This window comes from Cetorhinus maximus, chromosome 1 (assembly GCF_964194155.1).
Source record: "Cetorhinus maximus chromosome 1, sCetMax3.hap1.1, whole genome shotgun sequence".
NCBI lineage: Eukaryota > Metazoa > Chordata > Chondrichthyes > Lamniformes > Cetorhinidae > Cetorhinus > Cetorhinus maximus.
This window is the reverse complement of record NC_135879.1, coordinates 116,359,056-116,380,349: the sequence shown is the minus strand read 5'-3', so window position 1 is coordinate 116,380,349 and position 21,294 is coordinate 116,359,056. Positions and strand designations below refer to the sequence as shown.

The window sequence follows — 21,294 nt, the reverse complement described above, 5'->3', positions numbered from 1 at the left end:
CTCCTCTTTCAGCATTCTGTTTCCTCCACTATCCCTCGTCCACTCCTCAATCATCCCCAACATACTCCCCTTCCCAAGGCATCTTTCCATGTGACAGCAGGAGAAGCAACAGCTGCCATTCTACCTCATCTCTTCATCAAGGCTGCAAACACTCCTTCCCATGAAACTCCTTCAGGTGAAACGCTGATATACTTTTACTTCTTTCAATTTAACGTACTATTGCAGCCTGCTCTAAACTGGGGAGACCAAACACAGGTAGGGTGACCACTTTATGGAGCACCTCTGTTCAGTCTGCAAGCATGTGCTGGAGCTTCCTGTCATCCCTTATTTTAATTTTCCATCTTTCTCTCACGTTGACATCAACCTGGTCATCAGGTGTGAGGCACTCTCGCTGTTGCTGTAAGTGGCGCAGGTCTGGCCCATTCCTCACTCCTGCACGATGGCAATCACCCGAGCCATCTTTAGCTTTATCTGGAGGTCGAAAATGGATCATGTTCGCAGGGACGCGATGTACAAGCCTCTAGATAAAGGGGGAAAAAACGTGCCCAACATCACCTGCATCCTGATGGCCACCTTTGTGTGCGGCTGCATCAAGCTGTGCGTAGACCTTTGGTACACAAACACCAAGTGTCACTATGTGCTGAGGTTCTACCTGTCCCCGTTGTTGCGAAGGATGGGTCTGGCCACGCTGCCGCGGAATGCTCCAAGTAGTTGGACCGTGCCGTACCACCTGTCCCTCGTGGAAAAATTTATACAGAGAAACACCTTTGACCACAAGTCCATCAGGCAGTGGTCGGCACGTAACATCCTAGAGGCCCTGAGGGAAAAGGAGATGGTGGATGCTGACGGATGGTTCCCCGAGCAGACTGTCAAAATCATTTGGCAGAATGCCTCATCGCCAGAACTTTCCAACAAGCACCAAGATGTAGCTTGGCTGGTGGTGAGAAAGGCCCTCCCTGTCAGATCGTTCCTACACACCAGGAGTCTCACCCCCTCCGCACATTGCCCTCGAGGTGGCTGTGGTGGGGAAGAGACCATTGTTCACCTCCTTGCGGAATGTGCCTTTGCAAAGAAGGTCTGGAGAGAGATGCAGTGGATTTTGTTGAGGTTCATCCCGAGCAGTGCTGCGACGCAGGACTCTGTGCTCTACGGGCTGTTCCCAGGGACACACACCAGGACAAACATCAACTGCAGCTGGAGGATCATCAACTCGGTGAACGACACTCTTTGGTCTGCCCAAAATTTGTTAGTCTTCCGGTGCAAAGAGTTGTCCCCGACCGAGCATTGCACAGACTGGCACATTCCAAGTTCCAGGACTACGTGCTGAGGAACGCACTAAAGCTTGGGGCAGCCACCGCAAAGGCACAATGGGGAAAGATCGCTGTCAAAGACCTTTCTGCCATAGTGCACCAAGGGGCTGGGAATTGTATAGATCCCTCGGGCTGCACGGCTCACAAAGATTGTATGTAGTGAATACTAAATGTATTATAATTGTATTGAAGCACCTCAAAGTGCCACATGATGTATGTCGATAACTCCAATCCCATTGCATTGTTTGACTGTCTGTGATGACCATATTGAGACGACTGTAATATTCATTGATTGTATTGAAGCACTTCGTGATCCATGTGTAAAAGTTGAATATGATTGCACTTTTTGTGATGGCCATTTAGAAATGTTTTGTAATGTTCTTTCAGATGTTTTATGAATAAGCTTTATTTTTCCAAAAATAAAAAAATCTCTGTCTTTTGCCTACTGCAGTGTTCCAATGAAGCTCTATTTAAGATCGAGGAACAGTTGCTCATCTTTTGACTATACACTTTACAACCTTCCAGACTCAACACTGAATTCATCAATTTCAAATCGTAATCTCTGCTTAATGTTGTTTCCTTTCTCTTTCTCTGTTTCAATTTTAATCTTGTTTTCCTCTTGTACTTGATTTTGGACAGCAGCTGTTCAACATTCTGTCATTCACACCTCCTCTGGACATATCTTTTGTTCATTTACTTGTTCCATTACCACCCCCATTGGCCCTGCATCATCAACCCTTTTATTATTTTATCTCTTCTGTCTTCCACCCTCCCACAGATCTTCTGTTTTGTTTTTTCCCCATCTTCCCCCATTTCACTTGCTTAAAACCTATTACATTTCTAATTGTTCCCAGTTCTGATGAGAGGTCATTGAGCTGAAATATTATCTCTGTTTCTCTCTCCACAACAACGTCTGACCTGCGTTTTCTGTTTTTACTCCAGAAAAATTATGGCTGTTGGATTATAAACTGTTGGAGGCTTGCCAACCCTCCCGCTCGCTGACCCTCCCACTCCCTGAACCGCCCACTCGCCAACACTCCTGCTCACCGCCCCTCCCGCTTGCCTCCCTCCTGCTCGCCAACCCTCCTGCTCCCAATCCTCCCACTCGCCAACCCTCCTGCTTGCCACCTCTCCCACTTCCTGACCTTTCCACTCGCTGACCCTCTTGCTCACTGCCTCTCTCACTCACCTCTCTCCCACTCCCTGACCCTCCGACTTGCTGTGTCTCTTGCTCGCCACCTTTCCCACTCCAGAATGTCCCACTCCTGACCCTCCCACTTGCTGCTTCTCTCGCTCAACTCTCTCCCACTCGCCGACTCTCCCACTCACCGACCCTCCCACTCACCGACCCTCCCACTTGTCGACCCTCTCGCTTGCCGACCCTCCTGCTCGCCGACCCTCCCGCTCGCCGACCCTCCCATTCACCGGCGTTCCCGCTCACCGCCCCTCTTCCACCCACTGCCTCCGCTGCTCACCTCCATCCTGCTCGCCAACCCTCCTGCTCACTGCCTCTCTCACTCGCCACCTCTCCCTAACCCTGCCGCTACCTGATCCTCCTGCTCACCAACCCTCCTGTTTATCATCTCTCCCACTCCTGACCCTCTCGCTTGCCTTACTCCCACTCCCCCACCCTCCCACTCGCTGCCTGTCTTGCTCACCACCTCTCCTGCTCCTTGACCCCCCAATTGCGGCCTCTCTCGTTCACCTCCCTCCCACTAACTGCTTCCCTCCCCAATGCTCCCACTCCATTTTTCCCTTCCTCGCTCTTCCACCCCTCTCCTAAGCCCTCGATCACAGCCTGGATTCAGAAGAGGGAAGCTGCAACCAAGAGGGTGCAGGAGAGGGAAACAGCAAGTGGAAGAGGTGGTAACCGAGAGGGTCAGGAAAGGGAGGGTCGGTGAGCAGGAGGATGGGGAGCAGGAGCGGGGGTGAGCAGGAGGATTGGGGAGCAGGAGGGTCGGTGAGTGGGAGGATCAGGGAGCCGGAGAGGCAATGAGCGGGAGGACCAGGAAGCAGAAGAGTCGCCGATTCAGAGCATCAGTGAGCTGGAGGGTCGGTGAGTGGGAGGATCAGGGAGCAAGAGAGACGATGTATGGGAGGGTTGGTGAGCAGGAGGATCAAGGAGCCGGAGAGGCAGAGTGGGAGCTAGGTAGAAAGAGTTAATCTATTTCTTTTACATTTTAAGATTTATTTTAAAAGCTATTTCATTTAGGAATGTACAGTACAGCATTTCAACTTACAGGAAATAATGTTTCAATGTTTTTTTCTGACAAAAAAGGTTCTTCTTGAACTTAACTACAGTTTTTACACTGGTTCAAATGGGCAATCCTGATTTGCTTAACGTTGTTTCACTTAAAGTTCCTTTTCAGGAACGCAGCCACAATGTTAAAGCAAGGAATTACTGTAGCTCATACATTCATCAGAGGCAATGTCAAGCCATGAATAATCTCCTGGATGGTTTATAATTGATCAACATGTTAGAAAAGACAATGTGCTCTCCTGGAAGGGATAATTTCTTTGTTCAGTTTTTAATCAGAAACCAGTTCTGCTTCGCAAGTATGACCACTAGGAGATGTACAAGACACCTGCTCTGTCCTTGAAACAAACATAATTGTGTCCTACCCATAAGTAAGTTTGTCAAATATATAGTCCTCTCTTTATTTAGGGCACGTGAATCAAGCCTTTATATACTCCAAAAGGTGAACATTACGCCTTATGGTATTTTGGACAGCCTTGCGTATACCATATATATTAAAAGATGTATCTTAAATGAGTGCATCGGTGGAGAAGAAAACAGTTGACGTTTCGAGTCCTCATGACCCTTCGGCAGAACTGAAGTATAGTTAGGAGAGAGGTGAAATATAAGCTGGTCACCTCTATTTCACCTCTCTCCTAACTATACTTCAGTTCTGCCGAAGGGTCATGAGGACTCGAAACGTCAACTGATTTCTTCTCCACCGATGCTCCCAGACCTGCTGAGTTTTTCCAGGTAATTCTGTTTTTGTTTTGGATTTCCAGCATCCGCAGTAGCTTTTAGCTTTTTGTTTTTATCTTAAATGAGTTTTCCCTTAACTGTCTTCCCTTCAGATTGTAGAACATGATTTTCTCCATTATTTCCAGATAGTTTATCTCCAGGATGCTTGGGATCAATCTTATCTGCAGCCTCTTTAACATAGATTTATGGCATATTGACTAGAATTGAACACAGTACTCCAAGGTTGTCTGTCAGTGCATCCTAATGCTTTCACATAAGCTCTGCACTCTTCTGCTCTTCAGTTTAAGTTACATAATTCAAAAATCGGAGTTCTTTTGAATTGTTTAGTCCCATTGCCGAGATATTCAAAATGATGAATCTACCGCCATTCACAATCACCCTCACCAATTCAATTCCAGGTGACACATTTCCGACCAATATGCAAAAGTTTAAATTAATCAGTATTAAATTTAATTGGCATGCTCAATTCTGTAACTAATGCAAATTCTCGAGTCTTTAACTAAAATCCTGTCCCCACTCCGCTCCTTGTTTTAATGCCCTAAACAAATTTGAAAACCAATGGATTTGTTTCCTATACCCAGCTCATGAATGTCGAATAACAATCCATTCTTATGTTCTGCAGTTCTATAATGTCGTTGCAATATATTAATTCCTTTTAAAATGTTGGCTCTACGAGTTCTTGTGCAAATATTCCTTTTTTGAAAAAAAAGCCCCAACTTGTTCTACCTGCTTTCATTCACGATAAAATCTGCTAATGCCACTGCTTAGGTAGAAACTTACTGCAACAATAAAAATCCACACCCGAAACTACATTCAACACGTGGAAATTTACAAAGTGACTCATAACTAGGGGCAATCACACGCCTTTATAAGTAACGCGTACTTAGTCTAAACGTGGGCTGTTTGTGGTTGAGAGCAGTAGTTACTAGGATACGTAGTGGGGGTAGGAGCAGGCAGAGCCAGTTAAAGCTGTATTTGTGTTTTCGGCGCGAATTTGTCTCTGCAGTTAAAATGATCATTACGAATATCGAAGCTCCGCGACCTCAGAAAGTCAAGATACTGAGACCGAGTGCTAAAACTTTAAAAATCTTTGCAATAATTTCAATCTTGCTGTTTGTTGTTATAGTGGCGGTGCTGATTGCGGTTGTGTTGAGTGAGTATGATTATTTTTCTCACTGGATCGAGGCCGGATTATGTTTAGCGGTGTAATAGATTAAAGCTCCTTGAGAGAGTGTTTAATTTGAATGTACAGATAAATGCTGGAGTTCTCATAACCGTTCACTTGATCTTTCTGGAAGAGTATTTAAGGATGTGCTGAATTATCCTGTAAGCGTTTAAGGCTTTTTAAAAGCTGGTTTAAAAAGTGAATGCGGAATGTTGGAAATATACAGCAGTTCAGACTACCTCAATGAAGTGGAAAACCTAGATTAATGTTTTGGGTCTATGCCCTTCATCAGAACAGTTCTGAGGAAGGACATGAACATGAGACTTAGCTTCACTTCTTTCCTAGAGATGCTAACCTTGGTATTTCTAACATTTCCTGCAGGCCATTGCTATCGCAGTATTTTCAAACTGTTTGATTCTCTAATGAGTTATGTTGGGGGGTAACTTTTTTTTGCTTTACCCTGTTTTCAAATTAATTACAATTCTTATCTGCTACTCCCAAACTAGTTTTGAATATGACTTTATGGAGATAGTGGTATGACTGTAGCTGAAGTAATAGTGTAGTTTTTTTGTGCTTCTTATGTATATAAGACTGTTAATCCCTGGTTGTCCTGAAAAGGTTTCCTCAACTGTTACAACTGTTGTGGTGATACTTCTGTAGGGGATTGGATTCTCCCACTCCACTGATGAATGTCCAAGCCAGGTTGTTGTGACTTGGAGTTTACGATGTTCACTTGACATATTTGCTTTTGTTCTTGGTTTTTAAGTGGAAATAGCTAAGAGCTTTTGCAGCTTCTGTACAATCTACAGATAACACTGCAATGTGCTGGTACTGGAAAGGGATGGACACTAATCAAGCAAAATGGATGGTGTTGAACTTGAGTGAGTGGGACTCTGATAACTTTCTAATAATGGAGTAAGAATGGGTACAAGGATTATAGAATGGTTACAGCACAGAAGGTCCTGTCATGTCCATGCCAGCTCTCGAGTACAACTCCTCTCACTTCCTCCAAATAAAAGGTGTGGCTATGGGTACCTGCATGGGCCCCAGTTATGCCTGTCTCTTTATGGGGTATGTGGAACATTCCTTGTTTCAGTCCTACTCCGACCCCCTCCCACAACTCTTTTCTCTGGTACGTCGATGATTGCTTCGTGCTCTCGTCTGGACCTGGAAAAATTTATAAATTTTGCTTCCAATTTCCACCCCTCCATTTTCACATGGTCCATCTCTGACACTTCCCTTCCTTGACCACCCTGTCTCAATTTCTGGTGATACTGTCTGCCAATATTCATTACAAGCCTACCGATTCCCTCGACTACAGCTCCTCACACCCCGCTTCCTGTAAGGACTCCATCCCATTCTCTCAGTTCCTCCGCCTCAGTCGCATCTGTTCTGATGATTCCATTTTCAAAAACGGTTCCTCTGACATGTCTTCCATCTTCCTTGACCAAGGTTTTCCACCCACGGTGGTTGACAGGGCCCTCAACCGTGTCCGGCCCATCTCCCGCGCATCCGCCCTCACACCTTCCTCCCTCCCAGAACCATGATAGGGTCCCCCTTGTCCTCACTTATCACCCCACCAGCCTCTGCATTCAAAGGATCATCCTCCGCCATTTCCGCCAACTCCAGCATGATGCCACCACCAAGCATCTTCCCTTCAACACCCCCCCCCCCCCACCCCACCCCTCCGCAGCACTCCACAGGAAGTGAGAGGAGTTTAAGGAGAAATTGTTCAGTGTGAGAACAAGTTCAGCCAGACGGAGGAGAGTAGTGGTGGATGGGGATTGTTGGGGCCTCTGTTCAAGGAAGAAGCTAAGGGCCCTCAGACCATCCTGGTGGGTGCTGGAGGTGTAGAGGGATTGAACAATTTCTCTTTTAACTCCTCTCACTTCCTCCAAATAAAAGGTGTGGCTATGGGTACCCGCATGGGCCCCAGCTATGCCTGTCTCTTTATGGGGTATGTGGAACATTCCTTGTTCCAGTCCTACTCCGGCCCCCTCCCACAACTCTTTCTCCGGTACATCGATGATTACTTCGGTGCTGCTTCATGCTCTCGTCGGGACCTGGAAAAATTTATTAATTTTGCTTACAATCTCCACCCCTCCATCATTTTCACATGGTCCATCTCTGACACTTCTCTTCCCTTCCTTGACCTCTCTGTCTCAATTTCTGATGATAGACTGTCCACCAATATCCATTACAAGCCTACCGACTCCCACAGCTACCTCGACTACAGCTCCTCACACCCCGCTTCCTGTAAAGACTCCATCCCATTCTCTCAGTTCCTTCGCCTCCGTCGCATCTGTTCTGATGACGCTACCTTCAAAAACAGCTCCTCTGACATGTCCTTCTTCCTTAACCGAGGTTTTCCATCTACGGTCGTTGACAGGGCCCTCAACCATGTCCGGCCCACATCCCGCGCATCCTCCCTCACGCCTTCTCCTCCTTCCCAGAAACATGATAGGGTCCCCCTTGTCCTCACTTATCACCCCACCAGCCTCCGCATTCAAAGGATCATCCTCTGCCATTTCCGCCAATTCCAGCATGATGCCACCACCAAACACATCTTCCCTTCACCCCCCCGACGGCATTCCGTAGGGATCGTTCCCTCCGGGACACCCAGGTCCACTCCTCCATCACCCCCTACTCCTCAACCCCCACCTATGGCACCTCCCCATGCCCACGCAGAAGATGCAACACCTGCCCCTTCACTTCCTCTCTCCTCACCGTCCAAGGGCCCAAACACTCCTTTCAAGTGAAGCAGCATTTCACTTGCATTTCCCCTAACTTAGTCTACTGCATTCGTTGCTCCCAATGCGGTCTCCTCTACATTGGAGAGACCAAACGCAAACTGGGCGACCGCTTTGCAGAACACCTGCAGTCTGTCCGCAAGAATGACCCAAACCTCCCTGTCGTTTGCCATTTTAACACTCCACCCTGTTCTCTTGCCCACATGTCTGTCCTTGGCTTGCTGCATTGTTCCAGTGAAGCCCAACGCAAACTGGAGGAACAGCACCTCATCTTCCGACTAGGCACTTTACAGCCTTCCGGGCTGAATATTGAATTCAACAACTTTAGATCTTAAACTCCCCCTCCCCCCATCCCCACCCCGTTTCTCCCCCCTCCCTTTTTTTTCAATAATTTATATAGATTCTTCTTTTCCCACCTATTTCCATTATTTTTAAATCTAAAACTAAAACTTTGTAAGTCTTTCCACCCCACCCCCACTAGAACTGTACCTTGAGTATCCTGTCTTCCATTCTTAATTAACACTTTTCTTAGACAATATCACCACCTTCAACACCTCTTTGATCCTTTTGTCTGTGACATCTTTTGATTATCTGCTCCTATCACTGCTTGCTTATCTCCACAATCATCCCACCCTCAACTTCTCTCTCCCCCCCGCCCCCCCACCTTAGACCAGCTTATATTTCACCTTTCTCCTAACTATACTCAGTTCTGCCGAAGGGTCATGAAGACTCGAAACGTTAACTGATTTCTTCTCCACCGATGCTGCCAGACCTGCTGAGTTTTTCCAGGTAATTCTGTTTTTGTTTTGGATTTCCAGCATCCGCAGTAGCTTTTAGCTTTTTGTTTTTACCTTTATTATCACATTCCTTAGATAATATCACCAGCTTCAACACCTCTTTGTACTTTTGTCTATGACATCTTTTGGTTATCTCCACCTATCACTGGCCCTCTATCCAGCTCTACCTGTCCCACCCTCCCTTGAACCCGCTTATATTTCACCTTTCTATTTTTCCTTAGTTCTGTTGAAGAGTCATATGGACTCGAAACATTAACTGTGTTCCTCTCAGCAGATCCTGTCAGACCTGCTGAGTTTTTCTAGGTATTTTTGTTTTTGCTCAAGTACAATTCACCTAGTCTCACTCCCCTGCCTTTCCCTATAGTCCTGCAAAATTTTCTCTTCAGGCAATTATCCAATTCTCTTGATTCTTCTGGAAACAGGAACAGTTTTTTCCCATCTGCTCAGTCCAATCTCCTCATGATTTGGAACACCTCTATCGAATCTCCACTTTCTGTCCTCCAAGGAGAACAACCTCAGCTTCTCCAAACTGACTTCATAACTCAAGTTCCTCATCCCTGGAACTAGTCTCCTGAATTTTCTGCTCTCTTTATACACCTTTCATAAAAATCTGGTGTCCAGAACTGGATTGAATAGTCCAGTTGGGACCAAACCAGTGTTTTATACAAGTTTATCATAACTTTTTTGTATTCGCCACCACTACTTATAAAGCTCAGGATCTTGTATGCTTAGTTCTTTCCTCAATCTACCCTGTCACCTTCAATGATTTGTGCACAGATACATCTAGTAGTAAAGACCCAGGGTATCACTCGCACTTCTCTGCATTAAATTTATTCTTCCACTTGTCTATCCATTCCACCATCCTGTCTATTCCTTTTGAAGTCTATCACTATCTTCCTCTCAGAAACCTCCAAGTTTTCATCTGCAAATTTTGAAATTGTGCCCTGTACACCCAAGTCTAGGTCATTAATATATAGAAAAGCAGAGATCCTAATACCGACCCCCTGGAAAAACCCCAGTGCATAACTTCCTCCAGTCTGGAAAAAGAACCTTTCACCCTGACTGTTTCCTGTTTGTTCAGCCAATTTTGTATCCATGTTGCCTTTTTTATTCATTCATGGGATGTGGGCTATGCTAGCATTTATTGCCCATCCCTCGTTGCCCTTGAAGGTGGTCGTGAGCTGCCTTCTTGAACCGCTGCAGTCTAGGTGTAGGTACACCCCACCCACAGCACTGTTAGGGAGGGAGTTCCTAGATTTTGACGCAGCAACAGTGAAGGAACAGTGACATATTTCTTCTGTCTAACATTCCCTTACTATTTAAGAAGGCTAAAACATTGTACAATTGCAGCAGTTCTTCTAACTCGTGTTTTTGAAGGGCTTTCATAAATGGATCAATGTGAGTAATATTCTTGCTGCAGTTACTTTGTTTTCAGGAGAGGAGAAAATAAAATACAAGTTTCTCTTTGAACTAGGTTAACATGACATATTTCTGATTAAATTAGAATTTAATTGTGAATGTCTAATACTTCCCCTTTTTTGCCCTATACCCTAAAATCCATATATATAAAAGCAGGTCCAGCTGTGTCCTGATCTCAACTGGCTCTCTGAATAGAGCAATGTAACCTATGAGAGGGTTGGCATGAAGGATTGCTTCATACTAATTGGTATGTGTACTTAACCTTCTAAAACAAATGTTTTATTTGTTTTGCAGTCCTTTACTTCCCAGCCAAATGTATGGATAATGATGCTTGTAAAAGATCTGATCATGCAGCATGTGGTAAGTTGCAACTGTATTCTTAAGTTAAAATATTAAAAGGAACATTTTTCATACTGCACTTATGTACAAGAATACTGCAAGGCGATGAATTTGTGCTTGTACAAACTAATGGTCTGGCTGGCACTCTGGGCACCTACATTAAAGGGAGGGTGTTAGAGCTACGGAATGAGTACAATGGGGATTAACTAAAACAAAATCTGAAATGGGAGGTTATAGTTTAAAAGTAAGATTAAAACTTGGGGATTAAATAGAAGCTTTCTAAACTCAAAAGGGTTGGAGGGTGAAGTGCTACTATTTGGTTCATTAGTAATTGGAGTGCAAACTCAGATTCCCAGTGAAGTGATTGGAGGGGCAATCAAAATATTTTTTGATGGTTTGTACTTTACTGCTGGTTGAGTCAGCATTGCATTAGATGGCTTCAGTCAGAGTTTGCACAAGTGGTTGTCTGGTCCCCTTCTATGAATATGAAAATATTCTATTCTAATTTTCTGCATGTGATTTTAGTATGTCAAGAATAGAAGCATATTCTTTGTGGCACATTTTGCACTTCCTAATAGAATTCATTTTAATAAAATTGTTTTTTGTGAAAGGTTGTGGACGTCAAAAAACAGTAACTGGCAGGATTATAGGTGGAAAAGGCACAAGGGATGGTGAGTGGCCTTTTCAAGTGAGTTTGCAGATTTATGGAAATCACATTTGTGGAGCAACCCTTGTGGCCTGTAGATGGATTCTGTCTGCTGCACATTGCTTCAAGGGCAGGTAAATGTCATTACCCAGTTAAAATTCAGGACTGCTATAGATATAATTTTGGCTCAGTGGTGCCTTGTCACTCCATAAGTGGCTTGAACATCTTGGTGTTAAGAATCACATAACCCAGATTGGATACATGTTTTGTATGATACTTCAATCTCTTGAAAGGCAAACCAAATAAACACTCGGTGAGATAGGCTTGTTGCAAATCAGTTTAATTTCCAGGAAAATAAAGTGATGGAGTAGTAGTTTTGAATTGACTTTAAATTTAAATTCCAATAGTACAACTTAACTTCAAATAAGCTAACTTCCAAACCCCACCCCGCCCCCCCCAAAATAGTTCTCTATTCCAATCCAACCTTCTCATGGCATTTCTTGCCTGACTACCTTAGAACATTACTTTTTTTCTAACTATTTGTTAAACTGTCATAATCTGCATGAGGATTTTTGTTTTTTGTTGTGACCTAGATTGCCCTGCTGAAAGGTGGTGGAAATAGATTTAGTAGTAACTTTAAGAGGGGACTTGGATATATACTAGAAAAGGTAAAATTTGCAGGGCAATGAGAGAACAGGGTAGCTGAACTAATTTAGGTAGCTCTTGCACAGATCCTCATTGCTTCCTTGGTTATGATTCCGTGGACACAATGGATGAAATTTTTACTTTTTTAGCCTTGAACAATAGACTTGTGATGGATCAATGCTAATGAGTAACAACCTTATTAAACTTGCATAAATGCTATTAAAATTGTAGCATTAAATATTTTATTCAGAAAAAATTAATGTCCTAAATGTGGCCTCTGTCATTGGATATTTGTCTCTAAATAAAGCATTATATACTCAACTTTTTTAAGAAGCAGCTTGTACATTAGTGACAAACTGATGATTTGACATAACTGATTTGAACTTTATCTATCTGACAAATAAGGGTGTCATTTTAATAACTTTCCAATGACACTTGCTGATATTTTCCCTGAAGGAGCCATGTATTTCACAAGTGCTGGACTCTTGCTTTTTTTTAAATTTTTTTTTTTGCAAAAATATACTTTATTCATAAAATATATTCAACCACATTCCAAACCATTCCAAAAACACCATTACAAGGGTACAATCAGGTTCAACTTTTGCAAAATGTATCACCAGGTGCATCAGTACAAACAATATTACAATCATTTACAGCCTTTCATTTTGAGCTGTACAGCCCGAGGGTATTTAAACTATTCCAAGTCCCTCGGTGCACTGTGGCAGAAAGGTCTTAGACAGCGACCCTTCCCCATTGTGCCATTGCGGCAGCTGCCCCGAGCTTTAGTGCGTCCCTCAGCACGTAGTCCTGGACTTTGGATTGTGCCAGTCCGCAACACTCGGTCGGGGACAACTCTTTGTGCTGGAAGACCAACAAGTTTCGGGCAGACCAAAGCGTGTCTTTCACCGAGTTGATGATCCTCCAGCTGCAGTGGATGTTTGTCTCGGTGTGTGTCCCTGGGAACAGCCCGTAGAGCACAGAGTCCTGTGTCACAGAACTGCTCGGGATGAACCTCGACAGCAACCACTGCATCCCTCTCCAGACCACCTTTGCAAAGGCACAATCCACAAGGAGGTGAACAACGGTCTCTTCCCCACCACAGCCACCTCGAGGGCAACGTGCAGAGAGGGTGAGACTCCTGGCGTGTAGGAAGGATCTGACGGGGAGGGCCTTTCTCACCGCCAGCCAAGCCACGTCTTGGTGCTTGTTGGAAAGTTCTGGCGATGAGGCATTCTGCCAAATGACTTTGACAGTCTGCTCGGGGAACCATCCCACAGGGTCCACCCTCTCCTTTTCCCTCAGGGCCTCTAAGACGTTACGTGCCGACCACTGCCTGATGGACTTGTGGTCAAAGGTGTTTCTCTGCATAAATTTTTCCACCAGGGACAGGTGGTACGGCACGGTCCAACTACTTGGAGCATTCCGCGGCAGCGTGGCCAGACCCATCCTTCGCAACACCGGGGACAGGTAGAACCTCAGCACATAGTGACACTTGGTGTTTGCGTACAGAGGGTCTACGCACCGCTTGATGCAGCCACACACAAAGGTGGCCATCAGCATGAGGGCGATGTTGGGCACGTTTTTCCCCCTTTATCTAGAGGCTTGTACATCGCATCCCTGCGGACACGATCCATTTTTGACCACCAGATAAAGCGGAAGATGGCTCGAGTGATCGCCACCACGCAGGAGTGTGGAATGGGCCAGACCTGCACCATGTACAGCAACAGCGAGAGTGCCTCACACCTGATGACCAGGTTCTTAACTGCAATGGAGAGGGAGCGTTGCTCCCACATGCCCAGTTTCCTTTTCACCATAGACACTCGCTCCTTCTAGTTTTTAACGCATGCCCTGGTCCCTCCGAACCATATCCCCAGCACCTTCAGGCCGTCAGCCCTGACAGTGAAGGGGACAAAGGATCGGTCAGCCCAGTTCCCAAAGAACATGGCCTCGCTCTTCCCACGATTTACCTTGGCTCCCGAGGCCAGTTCGAACGGGTCGCAGATGTGGATCAGTCTGCGCACCGACAGCGGATCCGAGCAGAAGACGGCAACATCGTCCATGTACAGGGAGGCTTTTACCTGAGTGCCTCCACTGCCTGGGATCGTCACTCCTCTTATGCCCGGATCCTTCCTGATGGACTTGGCAAAGGGTTCTATGCAACTTGGTCACTTTTTTCATTTAGCCAGAAAGACCTCAGACCTCCCACTTCATGATCCAGTTGCTCCTCAAATGATTCTGGGGTTTCCGCAAGTATATTTGGAATGACTGCCAAAGAACATCTTGATATAATTGTCAGAAGTACATAGTATCTAGATAGGGAGTTAAGTATGTTCTGCATTTTAATTTAAAGGTGGAAGAATTTGCATAAATGCTATTTGGGTTGGGTGAGAGTCCAAATGGAGTTGTTGAGGGCAAAATAAATGTAGTTCCCAGAGGATGTGTCAAATGATGATCCACAGTTAAACTACCATTTCATTAAGTTTATTCTTATTCTACTGATGTGTGGGGTGAAGAATCTGGACACAGCTTGACTTTGTCAGAACAAGGACAAAACTGGCAAACCTTAAGCAAGATTAATGCACTCATGCCAGTTTTACTGTTTCTCCATTCCACCTATCGAATTGATCAGTCCCAGCTTGAGTTCTGGATGTAGGAAATTTAAACTAGTTTATTAGTCAATTTTTTCCAAGAGAGCTTGTGACATTTTCTCCTCTGTTTTGAATTATAGGAATAACACAGCGATCTGGACTGCTGTTTTTGGCCTGCGTTTCCTAGATCAGCCAAACAAACTTGAAGTCCAGCGTCAAACAATTAAGAAGATAATTATTCATCCTCAAAAGACGACATCATCTTTTGATTATGATGTTGCACTTTTGGAGCTGGCACATCCAGTTCAATATACAGATTTTGTCCAACCAGTTTGTCTGCCTGCAGCTACAGCATCATTCATTTCTGGCAGGAGGTGCATAATTATTGGGTGGGGTACAACAGAGGAAAACGGTATATATCTAAAACCTTAATTTTATTAGAGTTGAAGTGTACATTTAAATTTCGGTTCCAAATATTTTCATACTTTCTCTTAAAAGCCATCAACATAGATTGCCACTGATTTCAGTAATTTCCCCAAGCACTCAGCATGGGTGTTTCTGAGGAGTTTTAAAAATAGGTTTTAAAAATGGGAAAGCAAGTTGGAAACTTGATTTACAAGGGTTATTTTTAGAATCTAGCTGGAAATATTAGCATAGAAGGCATGCAAAAATTTATCATACTATTCTGGCATTTACTAACCTTTACTTTTTCATTAACCATTAAACTAACTCGAGTGATGTGATATGAAGGCAGGGGATAACTGGGGGAACTATGCAATTACCAAAGGTAGCAATTAACCAACTTCTATAAGTGACATTTTGTGCAGCACTATTCAAAATGTTAATAAAAATCTTGTCTAGAATATGATTTAACTTGGTCATTGATCTTGAATAATACTAAATTTTGCAAAATAGCGCAAACCATATGTATCTTGTATAGCTGTAACAAAACTTTTTTTATCAATGCATGATATACTTCATTCCTTTGCTATATTTGTTTACTGCTCCGTATGAAGTATGGAACATTAAGCTGGAAGATTAGGCCTTGCTTTTTAAATCTGGGTAGGTGGGAGATGGAGTAAGAAACTCTCCCACAGCTGCAGAAATCAGGATTAAGCCCCCCTAATCTAGCACTAGTCATGCAGAGTGGGCAGGAAGTTGCTCTTGGCCAACAGAAATGAGGGGGCCCATGGCCAGTCATTAACATGTTGCATAATAATGGTTCTGAAGAAGAGTCCTATTGGACTCAAAAACATTAGTGCTGTCTCTCCTCAGATGCTGCCAGACCTGAGTTTTCCAGCATTCTATTTTCATACTTCCAGCATCTGCAGTATTTTGCTTTTATTAACATGCTAGGTGATAGGCTCCAAGGAGTCTGGTGTAATAGGAGACCTGAGCTTTCTTTGCAAGGTTCAGAAGAATAACTTTTGGTCCCACAAAAGAGGCTGGTGGCTCTGCAGTTAATACTTTGTTGGAGAAATGATCCTTTTTTTCTATAGGGCCAAAAGTAAACCTGTCCAATAAATGAAAGGCTGGCAAGACAGTATTGGCATAAACCCTGATTAAGTTACCTTAATTGTTCCAATCCGTGTGATGGTTAGGGACTTAGCAGGAAGGAAAACTGACTAGGTGTTGATCCGCTTGATTGAAACAAGGATTCAATGGAGAGAAGTCAGTTCTATCATTCACCTTTTTAAATATTACTAATTTTGGCTTACAAATGCTTTTCTTTTCCCACTTGCCAGGATCACCTAGTAATGAGCTTTTGCAGACTGAAGTGAAGGTTTTCAACAATAGCCAGTGCCAAGAGGTCATGCCAAGGATAACTAAACAGATGATTTGTGCAGGGTTCTTTGAAGGTGGCAGAGATGCATGCCAGGTACAGAATTGTCTTTCCTTTCCCTATTCTGAATTGTTATTAAATGTGGCACTTTCAATGAGGCACCCTGCATATAAACACTTCCACACCACATGTAACAACTGAAGAGTATAACTACTTTGCACTAATTCACAACTGAAGGAACTATATAAATGCAATGAAAGGCTAAACCAAAGGGACACAGATGGGCTTTATAGAGGTCTTGAAAGTAAAGTTTGGAGAGGAAATGCCAAATCATGGAGCATAGGTGGCTGAAGGCTTGGCTGCTGATGGCTTTTGGGGATGGAGGACATGGAGAGAGTGCCCTAAGTTGATCTATTTTAGATGGGAACACCACCAACTGGAAGGTCCCCTCCAAGTCACCTACCATCCTGACTTAGAAATATATTGCTGTTCCTTCATTGTCACTGGGTCAAAATCCTGGAACCTCCTTCCTAACAGCACTGTGGGTGAACCTACACCACATGGACTGCAGTGGTTCAAGAAGGCAGCTTACTACCACCTTTTCAAGGGCAACTAGGGATGGGCAATAAATGCTGGCTCAGCCAGCGAAGCCCACATCCCATGAATGAATAAAACAAGCCCAGAAGATCACATTCTTGTGCTGGTCTTTAAAATTGCAAAACTTGTACATGTCCAACTATAAAATGCTGGGGTGAAACTGTCCTTCCCCTAGGGTTGACACATTGCACCTTCATATTATCAATCTGATTAATGCTGAAGAGACATGTTGCTGAAGCTTTTTGTCTTGCATGCATCAGGACAAATGTGAGAATACCAAATTTCAAATGATCACAATTTATACTGCATGAGAGAAGGGGTGCTGATTGGCAAGTTGATTGAACTTGCCAGTTAATCACCCCTTTTCTCCTGCAGTAAAAAATGTTGATAGTTTGAAATTTGATATTTTTGCATTTGTCCTGAGTTCAAGACAAGTTTCAGCAACATATCTCTTTTCAGTAATCAAGTTCTGTACTACAGATCTGATTTAAATTCAGACTTCTCCAAGATGAAGGGTTAACATGTCCCATTGTCCCAGCTTTCCCTGAAATTAAGATTACCTTTAGTAAGAATGGAAGCTAGTGGTCACTGGATACAGCTAAAAATTTGGATCCTGGGTGGTATGATCCCAGCATTGGTGCAAGCAATTAAACAGGAAATTCAAATTAAGTCCATGATTTTAAAGAAGAAATCTGGAAGTGGAAACCAGTTTCAGCAATGGTGACCATGAAACCAAAACCATTCAATTGTTCTAAATCCCCATCTGGTTCACTAATACCCTTTAGGGAAGAAAATCTGCCATCTTGGTCTGGCCTACATGTGACTCCATACCCAAAGTAATGTGGTTGACTCTTTACAGCCCTCTGAAATGGCCTAACGAGCAAGTCAGTTTGGGGATGGGCAACCGATACTGGCCTTGCCAGTAATGCTTGCATCCCATCAATTTAAAAAAAAACACAACTTTTTTCCTTTAAGCAGGGCTGCTAATTTAAATATCGTTTAACTTCCCAAGAGAAGAAAATGTGTTACTGCAAGGTAATTTTACCTGGATTGACCCACAATTATTTCTTGGATCAAAATTGATGGGGGTTTGAGGGTGGGGCAGGGGAATTGTCAAAAATTTAAACCTCATTGCATGAGATTGCTGTGCACAATGAGATTTCTTGGTGACTACCTCAGCTTTTCTCCCACTTGGGATGGGGTAATGTTGATAAAGTGGAATTTATTACCTTGACATTGCTTCAATTCTATAATATGGGACTGGATGTTGAACATGCTACATTAATGAGGCTCTGGAGTTAAACAGCTTAATCCTGATTTTATGCAGCAGTTGTAAGAGTTTCCAACTCCCCATCCACCTGCCTGGAGCTGATAGTCAGGGCCTAATCTTGCTATTTCATACTTCTACTGGGCAGTAATCCTAATGCAGCAATTATGCACTGATTTAAAAAGTAATTTTGTTACAGCATAATTTATCAATTTAGCTACAAGGTATTGCTTTGTAGTATTGCAATGCAAATGGAGGTGTATGTTAGGTTAGGTGGGATAGCAGGCTACCTTCTTTCAATATTAGTAAACCAATTTTTTGTATAATACAGCTTTTAATACAGCACCTTTTTTCATGGTTTCTTCTCTGCCAACCTACAAATGACTAGACATGTAACTCAATTTCACAACTTGCCATATGTGACTTCAACTACTTGGTTTTAGTACTGGACTGGCAATTGATTCAATAACACAAATCAAGTGAACATTTTTTTTACTGCATTGGTTCTAGGGTGATTCTGGAGGGCCCTTGCTATGTCAAGATGAAAATTCTCAGGCATGGATGGTAGCAGGAATTGTTTCCTTTGGAGCAGGCTGTGGAAGACCTAATCAACTTGGGGTCTATGCAAGGACAACAGCCTTCCAGGAATGGATAGGAGAAGTAATAAATGGGTGAAGCGATGCTGCCAGTCTGAGTCATGGCGATGTCAGAGATGTCATTATTACTGCTGATAATAGTAATATGCACAGATTTATTGCAACTGATTATAACAGTAAATGGTTTACTAGTAAACCATTTCATAGCATGATGTAACTATGTTGAAGTGTGGATGGACATAAGCTGAAAACTTACAAAGCTTTCTGTTGAGACGTGACTATTGTTTCTCATTTGAAATGTAGGCATTTCTTAAGTACACCTTTATTGTATTCTGCAATTAGTTTTTGATTTTAAATTAATGTAACTAAACATTTGGACTGGAATTTTCCAGCCCCTCACCGGTGGGATCTTCCAGTCCCACTGATGTGAATGGAGATTTCAATGGCTGGCTGGCCCTGCCATGCAGTGGGTGGCTGAAATTCTGGCCTTAAGATTCAAGTGACAGAATAGTATGCTGCCAAAACAATGCTTTCTGCTTTGTTTTTTGCATTTGCAATATGTTCTTAACAGATTATTATAAATTTGTCTAAGTTTACCCTCATTGGAATGCCTGAGATTTGGGTTTTAAAACTATTAGGCATGTTGAGCCTGAATAGTTTGCACTAATTGCCTCTGGTACCAAGTTAATTACCCATCAAGAATGGTGGAATTCTGTATTTGACTGAATATTTTGATGTGAAATATACTGTACCTGTTGTAATGGAAATGTTAATTTGCAATAAAATTTGAAGTTTTTGAATTCCTGTTCATGTTGAGCTTAATCTTTACATTTTAAGACACTTGCAAAGGGCACATTAGTGTTTAAAATTTATTCCTACAGAAACTGTAGGTAGCTCATTTTAGCTCAGCAGGCTAGTAAAAGCGCAAACTGAGTTTTAAGGAGGAAAACTCAACCTTCCAATTCTTAGGATAGCAAGATTGCAATGTCAAGTTGGCAGACTGTGACTGGTGAATGTTGCAAGGATCAATGCTGGGACCTCAAAGGGCTATAAATCTTTGGTGCTCCATCTTGAATATATTTAAGATTGAGACAGATTTTTGGCCATTCAGGGAATCGAGGGTATGGTGAGTGGATTGGAAAATTGAGTTCAGATTGAAGATCAATTACGATCCTATTGAGTTGCAGAGCAGGCTTGGAACCTTGAGGTCTACTCCTGCTATATCTTGTTCTTAATTTCAATTTATGCTGTCCCACTCTACTACTAAAGTATCCACCCAATCAGGTTACAAGAAAAAGAAATGCTGATTTTTGTGCTGCAGCAAAACTTTTTTTTAACCATGACCCCAGGCTTAGACAAAGAAAATGTTCAATTTTTGTTGTGAATTCTGGTGAATGTACCCACTGCAGCAGAACACCTAGATGTTTTTGGAGGGGTGGGGGGGTGCAGGAGCAGGCACACCTCCAATCAGGGGTGTGCCACCATTTTACAAGGGTGGGCCAATTAAGGCCTGCCCAACATGACGTCTGCCAGGAAGCGCTATACGCTCCCTGTGCGAGCAGGGGGATTTCCCTAAGCCAGGAGTGTGCTCTTTCTCACATGCACACAAGAGCGCACTCATCTCCCTGAGGCTAAATGCTGCCTCGCAGATCAGTGCCAAATTCAAAAATGGTTAATAGACAAATTTCCCTGACATCCCCTCATGTGACACTGTCACATGAGTTGGGACACGTCCATCACATTTATTCAAACTTTTATTAAATTTTAAACTTTCATGAAACCTCATCCGGCCCATGGATGAGGTTTCATGCTTTTCTGAAGCCTGCCAGGGCTCTGGCCTGCCTGCCAACCTAAAGGTGGGACGGGCAGGTCCATTAACTGCTTGAATTAGTTTTTAAATGGCCTCAATTGGCTGTTGACAGGTCGGCAGGCACACAGCTGATTCGGCTGCACCCCTGCCAACCGGTGAATTCCTGGTGTTCCACCCGATGTCGTCCCGTGTCAGTGAGCGGGCCCTGCCCCCTGCTCACCGACCTCCGTATCCTGGCCTGTGAGCTCCTCCAATCCAGGCCTCTTGTATATGCCTGATTTTAATATTTCAACCCTTGGTAACTGAGATCACTGCCATCAAGGTCCCAAGCTCTCAAATAGCTCCCTAAACCTCTACATTTCTTTGCTTTTAAGACATTTCCCTTAAACTATCCCTTTGCCAAGGTTTTTGTCATCTGGCTGAATATATCCTTGTGGCTGTGCCAAATTTTGTTTGAAAATGCCCCTTTGAAATAACTTGGGCACTTGACTATGTTAAAGTCAAACACCTGACTCCACTTTCACCTCATTTATGCCTCCACGAAGGAACAATCCAGCACAATTCAAGCTGTCCACTTTATTTTTACC

The 21,294-nt window shown here is 43.5% G+C and overlaps 1 protein-coding gene across 2 annotated transcripts; it reads left to right on the top strand.

Annotated features, from left to right (window-relative positions):
* The first annotated feature begins 3,878 nt into the window (after positions 1 to 3,878).
* On the top strand, positions 3,879 to 19,697 carry LOC144686853 (transmembrane protease serine 11E-like). Of its 2 annotated transcripts, none has more exons than XM_078552768.1 (6): positions 3,879 to 3,938; positions 10,731 to 10,796; positions 11,387 to 11,555; positions 14,795 to 15,066; positions 16,400 to 16,533; positions 18,812 to 19,697. In XM_078552768.1, the coding sequence occupies exons 2-6, from the start codon at positions 10,754 to 10,756 to the stop codon at positions 18,974 to 18,976; spliced, it is 783 nt and encodes a 260-aa protein (XP_078408894.1). In that variant the 5' UTR covers positions 3,879 to 3,938; positions 10,731 to 10,753; the 3' UTR covers positions 18,977 to 19,697. The 2 variants fall into 2 exon arrangements, with proteins under 2 accessions (XP_078408894.1, XP_078408809.1); XM_078552683.1 differs by lacking the exon at positions 3,879 to 3,938 and adding an exon at positions 5,233 to 5,458.
* Positions 19,698 to 21,294: the final 1,597 nt, after the last annotated feature.

Excerpts from the sequence above, each read along its gene's own strand:
- LOC144686853 (XM_078552683.1), top strand. The coding sequence starts at position 5,317 with ATGATCATTACGAATATCGAAGCTCCGCGACCTCAGAAAGTCAAGATA. Across the intron at positions 5,459-10,730 it reads GCTGATTGCGGTTGTGTTGA|TCCTTTACTTCCCAGCCAAA; the intron begins GTGAGTATGATT and ends TTTGTTTTGCAG. Across the intron at positions 15,067-16,399 it reads GGGTACAACAGAGGAAAACG|GATCACCTAGTAATGAGCTT; the intron begins GTATATATCTAA and ends CCCACTTGCCAG.